At 40.9% G+C, this 10,938-nt stretch overlaps 1 protein-coding gene across 14 annotated transcripts in view; it reads right to left on the bottom strand.

The window, feature by feature from the left end:
- Nucleotides 1-6,353: 6,353 nt before the first annotated feature.
- MCTP2 (multiple C2 and transmembrane domain containing 2) overlaps nt 6,354-10,938 on the bottom strand; it is a 128,236-nt gene continuing 123,651 nt past the window's right edge. For 12 of the 14 annotated variants that reach the window (XM_085588904.1, XM_085588905.1, XM_085588906.1 and 9 more), the window contains one exon: nt 8,578-10,904. In XM_085588904.1, coding sequence (XP_085445030.1) covers nt 10,594-10,904 — 311 coding nt within the window. In that variant the 3' untranslated portion in view covers nt 8,578-10,593. The other 2 variants (XM_085588903.1, XM_085588914.1) reach the window with 1 other exon arrangement.

Raw genomic sequence — 10,938 nt, 5'->3', positions numbered from 1 at the left:
TTCAGCAGGACTGGGATGGTGCTCACTGAATTTAAGGCAAATGCCCACTGAAAATCTCAGGATACTTCCCCCTCTGGTTAAATCATCCAGTTTTCCATGATACTGAGCATTTCAGTGTAGCATGGATGCCAACCATTCCCTAAAAAATCTGCAGTCAACCATAATGTATGACAATGTTAAATTTATCTCATACACCTGAACTCTAATAACAAGGGTAACAAGTGGACAAACTCACAATCTGGCAATAGGAAGAATTATTTCTCATCAAAATTTCTGAGGCTTTTACAGGAATGTCCTGTTTTGAATTACCTTAATCCAAGTCACGCTGTGTTGATGGAAATGACTGAACATGTGAGAAAACAGTAAATAATTTTGGAAAGAGATTCCCTGTGAAGAAGCCTAACACTCTGCATGTGCAGTAGAAAAGTTGCCAAAAACTCACTCCACAGACCCCTCACTTTCTGAGCACGTTCATACCTTGCACCCAGGCACTGCCTCTGGTGGGAAGCAGCCCTGCAGAGCTTCAGAGGACAAACAAAATCCCTCAGGGCTCCTTCCCTCTGGGGAAGGAGGGAGCTGGCAAGTGGAAAATGGGTAAGAGTGACTTTTCTGTTGCATGGGGTAAGCCAGGAACAAGTGCTGGAATCATCCAGGCTCTGCTGGCACAAGCAGAACAATGCTGCCCTTTCTACTCTTAGAGCTCAATGCTGCAGTGGAGGACAGAACAAGCCCCTACTGCAGAATGTGACCTGTGCAGGAGCTCTCTCCTGACTGATTCTATGGAAAGAGGTTCATTCAGAGTGTTCTCAGCAAGCTTTTAACCTAGAAATTTTCAGAAGCCTCCAGATCTTCTGTGCTGCCCCATGCTAACCCTGGGCAGACGGGTTTTGGCTGCCTGACAGGAGCTGCATCACATCATGCTCTGGGCACAGGCACCTTCTGCTGGTTTGTGATGCAGTAAACTCACATAGTGTGGGTCTTCATAGGTCTAAATTAAAGTATTTCCTCTCTCCTCTAGAGGATCTGGGCATGGGGTCTCCTAATCCTAACACTAGCAGAATCATTTCCATGGAACACTGTGTTACTGTGAGGAATCCTCTTTCAGGGCATCACCATCCTCTCAGCCTTAGGGGCACCTAGTATATCAGCAGCAAATTTGGCCACAGTTTATCCCTTTCACACAGTTTTGAAGACTGATACAAAACCTTTGAGCTCCACAGGCATTTGATTTCAGTGCACTTCAGGTGCAGCTCATGAAGAACACTACTTTAGTACAGCATTGCAAGTGCAAAACCTCAACTGGTCATTGCTTTTTCATGCAGGGAAGTGGTTATATTTACCTACAGGAATCCTGACACTGCTTCTTTTCCCTGAGAGGAATCTACTCTTTCTCTGTGCTTTAGAGAGGGCAAACACACTCTCACCAGCACAGCAGCAGAAGTTGTTTCTATTTTTGATGATGCTGGGTCAGAAGGACAAACAATTCAGCTGTTTGACTTAAGTGCGGGGGGAAAAGAAGATTTTCACCTTTCTCTATGCTTCATCCATTCATGGACATTCCCATTCTGCTTACAGAAATTCTCCAGAAGCTTCTGTCTCACTAAACAGTGTCTTAAACAGCCCACAGCTCCTATGGATCACAGGAGGGTGGTACAACCAGTTTGCCCCACAAGCAGGACAAAATGTAAAAACAATGCAAAAGGAAGTGGACAGCTGAGACTAGGAAAGCCTGAATCAAAATAATCCAGGCTGTTTTTTCTGCCACATACTTGCTCTGTGACCATGGGCAAATGCTCCTTCAGGAAATGGCTCAAGTTTCTCCACTTTCCCTCTGGCCTTCTGATCAAAATACCAAAATCTTCAGGGTAGCACCTGAAGTTTACTCATTGTGTTTGGATCTCAAAGTTTAATCAATTAATAAACCCATTTAACAAACCCATTTAACTGGAATCTCAAGTGCAAAGCCTGAGATGCAAACATGGCATTCAAAACCGTATTTTGAAGTAACACATGGCTATGGAAAGATGATGATAATTGTGACTGCTTACATCAAATGGTATTGCCCAAATTGGTATCATATCCTGCTCAAAAGGTCTGAACAGAAATGTCTGGGCCATCACGGTAGAGTTAAAAACAAGCCCATCGAAAATGGATAAACAATTAAAAATGTATTGAAAGAAAAAAGAAAAAAGAGAAATCATTCCTAATTAATTCCAGTGCCCTGTACAACCCCAGACTATTTGTAATCCTACAGGGAACATCTTTATTGATCTGGGGGACGCTGCAGCAGACTTCTGATGCTTATCTCAGCATAAAAATAGGCTCTTGTGATGAGCAGTGATTTAATTACATGACAATCACTGCTAACAATGCATGGTGAATACCAAAAATATGCAGAGCAAGAGTGGCAGTGATAAATGCAAGGGAATGGCATTGACTTTCAGTAAAGTCGTCTATTGCCAGAGCTGGAGGGAGACTTCACCCCCCTCCCAGCCCTTCTTCTCAGGTTGTAGCTGCTGTGTGGCTGCAGATACTCACTCTGGAACAAGCCGACCATGGGCAGACAGAAGATGGAGGGAGAAAGCAGCCAGCCATGATCAAAGCAAAATTTAGCACACAAGTCACTGAATCTAACAGGCTTTTTTTGTCTGTAGGAACATATGCTCTTTCCACTGTGCATCTCCTCTTGAAAATGAGGATGAGAGATATTCTTCACTTTGGGAGGTGGCAGTACTGAGCAAATGAAAAATATGTGGTTTAGCTGTGTACAGATTCAGGCCCATAAAATCAATTGCCCTATCCCCATATATGAAAACCCACACATGACTATCACCTTATATGAAACCCAGACCCACACACCAAAGCAGCACAAAATCAAAAAAAGAAAAAAATAGAAAGCTAAAACCCAAGGTATCATGATAGTGAGAGATCAAAGACCAGTCAAATCCCATGTTCCACATACAGCAGCTAGGATAGAAGTAGCAGCATTTGCTCAAGAAACAGAAATAATTTGATTTGTTTCTTTTCACGTGATCTCATTGAAAAAAAATACCGAGGGTAGAAATAAATAGTGTCACTAAGACACTCCCCCTTATATTTGCTTGTTATTTACTGAGTGTGAAATTGAAGTACTCATCGGCATCTCTGAAGGTGCTGTAACATTACTGGCGAGCAGACTTTCCACTGAAGGCATTTAGGTCCTTTGGGACTGAAGGAGAATCAAGGCTGATTGTGCTTTTGGAAGTGGCAGACCCAAGTCCTTCGGTTTTATCACCTTCAGTTTGTAAATGACACTTCAACATTTAAAGTTTTATCCCATCATAAGAGTAACTTACCAAAATACGGAGATTTAGAGCAAAAAAATTCCTTCTTTCATCTGCTCAAAGTCTGGTCACAACAAATCCAGCACAGAGGAGAGATTCCCAGCAAAGCAGTCCCTAGGTTCCCTAGCATAGGCTCCTTACCCAAACACATCCATCTACGCCCCAAACCACTATGGGCTGGTGGTTGGGGGAAAAGAGTGACTGAAAGTCACTCTTTAAATGTGCTGGCTGAGCCATCCTAGCAGACAATAATTAAGAGTGAGAAGCAAGATCTGTTGATCATCTAAACATGACCCTCTAAGACCCAGAACTGGATGCATGTACCCTGTCCATGAGACTGCCTCACATTCCTTCTGCAAGTCCTCAAAAGTTTAGATGGCTGGTTGCACTAGGACATCAGCACAAATTTTACACCAAGTCTTCCAGCTTTTACTTTCTTCCCCTGCAAGAGGCACACCATCATGTTCAGCCACGAGGGAATTTGCAGGTGTTCAATCCAACATGCAGGAACTGACTGGCAATGTTCATTAACGTAAAATTTAACAAGAATCACCAGCCCTCAGGTTAAAGCCACGCTGAGAATTTGAACTTGTGCCTGCCCAGGTGCTGGTGCTGTTGCAAACACTGAGATCTGGATGCCATCTCCTGCTTCCCCATGCTCAGTTTCATGATTTATGTCAAATGAGCACATCTTTCATACAAAACAAAATAATCCCCTCAATTCTCATGAAATGCTGTCTTGTTCTCAGTCAAAGCATCACAGAGAAAAGTAGATTGGAAATGCTATAATGTCAATGTCTTTATTCACTCCAACGCTATTTCTAAATTAATCATAAATATATCCTTTGCTCACATTTTCCTTGAATTACTCAATTACTGCTGAGGGTCTTCCCTTCCGAAAAACTCCCAGGCAGATACTTTGTCCCAAAATCATATTTTACCTGAGTTAATTTACCCAAATTCGAGAATGACTAAAGCACTCTTATCTGCAACAAATCAACAATAATTTGGACCATCTCAGCTTCCTTCTGAGTTAGCAACTCTTAGGATGCAGAGGAGCAGATATTCTTATCAAGCCTCTGTGAGATTTACAGGGATAGATACATCAGGGCCCTGACACAGATAACACACAATATTAAAATCAGAACAGGATTCACAAGTAACACATGGCATAGTCTCTAAAGCCAAAGCTAACACTTCCAAAACAGTCTATCAGCTTAGTTAAAGGATGGAAAATCTAAAGGTTAAAGTTTGGTTAGAATGTATTTTGTCAATCTTTCAATTAAGGTATCAGAGAAGCCAAACTCCATCCTGGTGTGAACCTACTGGTCTGATGGGAAAATAACTCCAGTCCCACTTATGGCAATGCCTGCAGAATCAGGCCCACCAAATTAAAAATATAAAATAAAACATAGCCCCATATAGAGCACAGGAAATTAAAAAGCAAGCCTCTGTTTCCTAGTGAGACAGCCCAGTTCAGGGAGTTGTTGTACTCTTACCCCAGGCAGGGAATTAGCAGCAGCCAGTTTAATTTCTAGGGGAGAACCTTGCCCAGGGATGCTGGTCTGCTGGGCAGGGCTCCCCAGTGAGATCCCTGGGTGGCAGGACAAAGCCTGAGCTCTCCTCTGCTTTGTGGCTGGCTCAGGAGGTGACTGAGGGGGAAGCAGAGCTGTGGCTGAAGGTTAAAATCAGAGACTTTCAAGCAGAGAAAAAGGAAAGGTGTGTGGCATTTCCAGCTGTGCTTTACTCAGTTATTTGCTTGCTTCCCACAAAGTGTGTTTCAGTGACTGACTTTTACTAACAATCATCCATAGGGAAGCCAAGTCCTCAGTCCTAGTCATGAATATTCCAAAAAACCAAACCTTCAGCAGCACCTCATGTTTGGACAAATGTGAGTGAATATTGCACTTGCACATACATGTCAAACCCAGTTATCCATACACTGCATCATTAGTGGACATGCTTCATGTTCCCTTATCTCCACAATTCAACAATCAAAAAAATCCAGTGTTAGGCTGGAACTTCTGAATGCTTTCTGCTCTTAGAGACTTTAGACTGCAAATGCCCTGAAACAAGTACCTTGAAGTAAAAATGTAATTTTTTAATTTCACTTATACATTAAATAGATTAAAAATGTAAAACCTGAAAATTTGCATGGGGAAATGAACACAGAGGGATAGTCTTGCTTTAAAAATCTAATTACAAATCTGAATATCAGAGTTTGATAAGTGGAATGTGCAGTAAGAATACATAACACTCCTTTTCTTGAAGTAGAGCCTAAGAAATCCCACTAAAGAGTTGTAGGCAGGTGAGATGAGGCTTCACCTCATTTCCTGCTGCAACAGGAGATGCACTTACACTCCATGCAAACTCCAGTGTGAATTGTTACACTGCACTGCCAAGGGATGTCCTTGCTTACCTAGTCAGATACTAAATGTCATAGCACAGCATTTTGCAAAGAATGTGAAACATATATCCTAATCCAGACAAATTAAAAGCATCAGCTTAACCTCAAATGTTTATTGCATTTAAAACAGCATTTATCAAAACAAAGAGCTCATCACAACATATATAGGTACTGGGCCATCCAAATCCCTTCATTTGGTATGTCTCCAGCAAAACAATTAACACAAATTATTCTGCAACCCAACATATGTACACCAAAAAAAAAAAAAAAAAAAAAAAAGAAAGAAAGAAAAGAAAAAAAAAAGGAAAAAGAAAAAGGTATCACCCTGTATCCTGAACAGAAATCAATTCCACGTGGAAAAACCCAAAGAAAAACCTCCCAAACTACTAAGGTATCAATCTGAATTTCTGAATAAATAAACAGTTTTTCCTGCAGTTGAATGTTTTCACTCAAATCAGCGATCAGATCCCACACGCCTGCTTAAATATGCCTGACTTTGGTCCTTACAAAATGACAAGATTACAGTATGATAAACCAGATGATAGTTTGAAGCGAGACAATGAGGCATTGTTTACAGAGAAGATTGAGAAACTGGTTTAACAAAAGGGTTCCGTGGACATCTATTGTATGTACAAGAAGGAGATTTACTGGAGATTTTGTAATTTCTACAAGGCTCTTTCCAACCAGCTTCATTAAGTTGAAGTAAATCAAATCATGCAGAGATCTGGCTCAGCCAGAGAGACATGCCGGGAAAGATACAAAATGAAGAAGAACAGACGCGAGATGATAAGCTTTAGAATCTTTGGCATTTTTCATAAACATTTTCAAGGTTTTTAAATCTGTATATTCACCCATTTTCCCCCACACACTCGCCTATAAATACATTATACATGTACTCTTTATATACAACTCTGTATATGCATGGGTACACAAGCACACGTGCAAACAAAAAGGCATTTTTGTGGCTTTTTAAACCAGGATAATCTTTCCTCAATCCTTCCATTTGCAGCTACACACAGCTTTGCATAAGCAAAATACATTCTTTAGCCAATCAAGTGTATGAAAATGTGCCTGTCCTTATTCAAAGGCACAGTGGGACTTCAAAAAATAAACTTATGAAAAACTACTGAATCGGGCTAATAACCCAGTGGAAGATACTCTGCTGTTAGTTTTCCTTCTTCAAATTCCTGGAACAAGCCCACAAGATTGTGCTATAGAGCCACACACACAACTCCATCTGGATCACCAATCCATAAGAAAGTTTTAACCATTTTACTTTTTATTAGATGACTCAAAGATTTTTTTTTTTTTTAAATAATCCTATATCTCAGGTTTCTGTATGTCTTTGTACTGTCAATTACCCCAGGGAATGCTGGTGGTAATCCCTGCCTGGGAATCACAAGGAACAAATCCAGCTCTCGTGCTACCAATGACTTGTGGTGACAAGTCACTCCCAAAATGTCCCACAGCACCTAAAGGACCGAGGGCTGCAGTATCACCAAAATTAAGCAGGTTTTACATGATTCTGTGTTTTAGTTTCCCCAGTCAAACAACCTGACTAATGCTGGTTTTCTGAAATACATAAAGCAAATGCACAATTGCTAAAAGATTGGTAAGCAAGCAAAAAATCACATTCTCCACAGAACACAAAATGAGGTCCTTTCTTCTGTCTTTCCATTGCCATTTCCACTTGACTTCACTTTTGGGTCCTCTCCTTGTGAACCACCAGGAAAGACTGCAAGAAGATATCAGTGGTAGACCAAAGCCTGCACACTCTTGCACAACCACTTCTTTGGGCACGTGCTCTCTTTCTGCACAAGCATTTGTCTCTTTAAGGCTATAAAGTGTTGTTTTGTTTATTTTTTTTCCTCTAGGATCTGTAGTGTTGACCCCTCTGGATTTAGACAGGAAAACAACAGCTATGCTGAAAATATCTGATGAGATAGAATTATAAAAAGCAAGCCAACAGAGTCTTTTCAGGTCACTGAGTTAGCCTTTTCTCTTAATCCTTTCATGGCATAAGGTTTTCATGCATCCATTGCCAGCAATGGATCTCTGATAATTCCAGTATACAAAGAGTTAACCACAGGCTGGGCTTTAAAAAAAAAAAAAAATAAGAAAAGGGAAAAAAAAAAGGAAAAAGGAGAACCCACAAGTGCTGGATGAAATACTGAGATACTGTTGGAGCTCCTAGCTCTTTCTGCTAATTATGATAAAAAACTTTTTAAAATGTACACTGCTTGAACAGAAGATGGGTATCAAAGACTCGTTAATTCAGAGCTTAAACCTTTCTAGGCACAGTGATTTAACTCAGAAAAGAATAGCTTTCATATCTTAATGTAAATCTGTTGGATATGTTAAAAACTGGTTCAGAGCATCTCCTCACATCAGCTCAGCTGATCTGCTACACTGCAGAATTATCTGTTCCTACATAACACAGGGAGTGCTGCCACATCCAGCCTTGTCTCTGCAATCAAAGGGGAAAAAAAAAAAAGAAAAAGAAAAGGTGCAGTTGCACCATCCTCTCCCATTCTCCTCCCCATACCACAAAATAATTCACATTTCACCTTGCTCTTTTTTGGGGTTCCGTGCCAAAAAGACAACCCAGGAAAGAAACCCAAGATAGGTGTTTATCAAAAACCACATCTTCCAAGGAAGAGAAAGTCCATGGCAGTGACTCTAGTGTTGATCTGGAGCAAGGAGGGGAGGGGTACAGAGTGTGCACACGTGTGCAGGGAGGGAGGTGCTGCATTCCCAATCCCTGCTGCATCCTAGAGCGCGCTCCGCTTCTTCCTGATGGGGCTGGAGCTGCTGGATGGTTTCAATTCAGCCTGCTGCACCTGTAAAAACAAACAGGCATGACGTTTGCACTTAGGTAACTCTAGCCCACTGCAGTGTGTGTTAATGGCTCCCCCAGGACAAGCCCAGGGAAACTAAGGAAGGTTCAAAAGTAATGAATCATTTTCTAAACACAGGAACATGGGGGATTAATTGCAGGAAGGATTTGAGAAGTCATGCATCATTTCTTGAAACAAAAATATTAAAAGCAGATTTTTTCTAATGAGGTACATGGGGTTCTACCTGATTTCAGCAATCTTTTGGGTTTGTTTTGGTTTGGGAGTTGTTTTCCTTATCTTTCTGGCATTAACCTATTAGTTTAATAAACTTCTCTCAGGAGTCTCAATTCAAGTGGATCCCAATAGACAGTAAGATGACAGTTGTCAAAACCATACACAGACCCTGGGATGCTGAAATACTTAATTTCAAAAAAGGAAAGTATTCTCCCAAACAGAACCTGGACAAAGCTACCTCCACCATTCAAAACAAATTAATACACAATATAATGATTAAAACATGTGTGGTGAACTGTCAAGGATGGTGTAACCTCCAAATTGTCTGTTGTGTGAGACAAAAGTATTCCCACTGAAATCATGGGGAAAATTTGGCTGAAAGTGCCATCTTTGTCACTCCTCCTCTGTCTTTTGTCCAACACATGTGGTTGTAAATGGGTACTGTACAGACAGGAGTAATTTCTAATTCACTGCAACACCCCAGTGAAATGCTGATGCATTGATAGCACATAAAACAAAGCAGACAGAAGGACTTGGAGCTTCCGTGGATGACTTGTCCCTAAAATGTGTGGCTGTCACTATTTTCAGCACAGGTGGAAAACTCCAAGGTTTGCCCCATCCAGGGAACTTTTATCATTCCTCCCATAGAAAGTGGTGATCATTTTCCTTGGAGAGCTCAAAGGATCCCAATATGATAGAAACCACTCAAGGAAATGTTGTAAGTATAAATGTTAAATAAAGCATAAATAGAAAAGCAGCTTATCTTTAAACATAAACACTTAAAGGGCATATGCAAACCATCACTGCAAATCCAGTGGCCTCTACAAGAGCAATGACGACAAATAAAAATACACTGAAGCTTAATGGTTCTATGATTGCTTAGTATTTTTCCTCCCACCAGTCCATGGTGAGATTTCTTTCCAGTTATTAATGCTGCCACCAACCAGTCTGGTGGCCTCTTGAGATAAATGTCACCAGAAGCTTTTTCCAACTTTGCTTCAACCAGATGTCTCAACACTGCACGTGAGCAATTCAGTTTCTGTCTCCAACAGCACAAAGTCACTACAGGTGAGACTGTGATCCCCTTAAAGTCACTACAGGTGAGACTGTGATCCCTTATTCCCAGTGAGCAGCACCTACAGGGAAAGTGCCACAATTCACAGAGAAAGGTACGATGTCAGAGGGATCCTGGGCATCAGGATCAGGGCCTGGGGACACAGATTCCAGTTAGTGAAAACAAAAGAATGAATCCTTTATAGTGTGTGGCTTCATTACCCAGCAAGACTATTTTCCCTCCTCCAAGAGAAATAAACAGATCTTGACATTCGAAAGGATTTATTGTTCAAATAATTTCCAGGAAGATAGGCGAGATTGCTGAAGACAATGTTGTTGTTTCAAAGAAATGGGAGAAGAGACAAGACTTGACTGAAACTGAGGGAGGATAGATTCCGGTTAGATTAAAACTTATAATTCCATAATGGTAGAAGATTGATCTGATCGACTGTAGAGTATTTTAAACACATGTCAGGGTTTTCTTTAAAGAAAAAGATGAGCAGGGCATTGTCCAAGGGAGGCCTGGAGCTCAAGCACAATGTCACAGAAATAATTCCCCCCATTCCTCCCCCTATCTTGAGAAAAAGGAGAATTCAGCAAATCCTTTTGGATGGTTATCTCTATCAAAGAGACTATTTTTCTCCTCCCTCTGTACAAATACCGGAGCAGAAAGGTGACGAAAACCATAGCTCAGTAACCACGCTGAGTGATTTTCCAGATCATTTTTAAGTAGGTCTTTTCAGGATAATTTTTCCGCAATCATTTTATCCTTCTGACAAAAGATTTTGGCTCCCCTCTCTTCTAATACTCTCTCCCCCTCCCTTTGTGGATTTTCCCCAGATTCCTTATCTGTGTTATTCAAAAGCCTTTGGCATTGTATTCCCAAACGGAGCATCCAGCCGCTCTCAGTGTCACTCCTTGCCTCTGTTGGCCGTGGCCATTCATTACTTACCTTTTGAACATCAGATGGTACCCTGGAGAGGAAATCTAGTAGCTCATTATTGTCGATGGCATAGGGATTTCTAAGCTTCTTAGTAAATTTATTTATGCCTAGGATAAAAAAAAAAAAATTAAAAAAAAATCA

The sequence above is a fragment of the Lonchura striata genome, chromosome 10 (genome assembly GCF_050655825.1).
Source record: "Lonchura striata isolate lonStrDom1 chromosome 10, ASM5065582v1, whole genome shotgun sequence".
Lineage (NCBI taxonomy): Eukaryota > Metazoa > Chordata > Aves > Passeriformes > Estrildidae > Lonchura > Lonchura striata.
The sequence above is the reverse complement of the archived record's forward strand: the minus strand, read 5'-3'. Positions and strand labels throughout refer to the sequence as shown.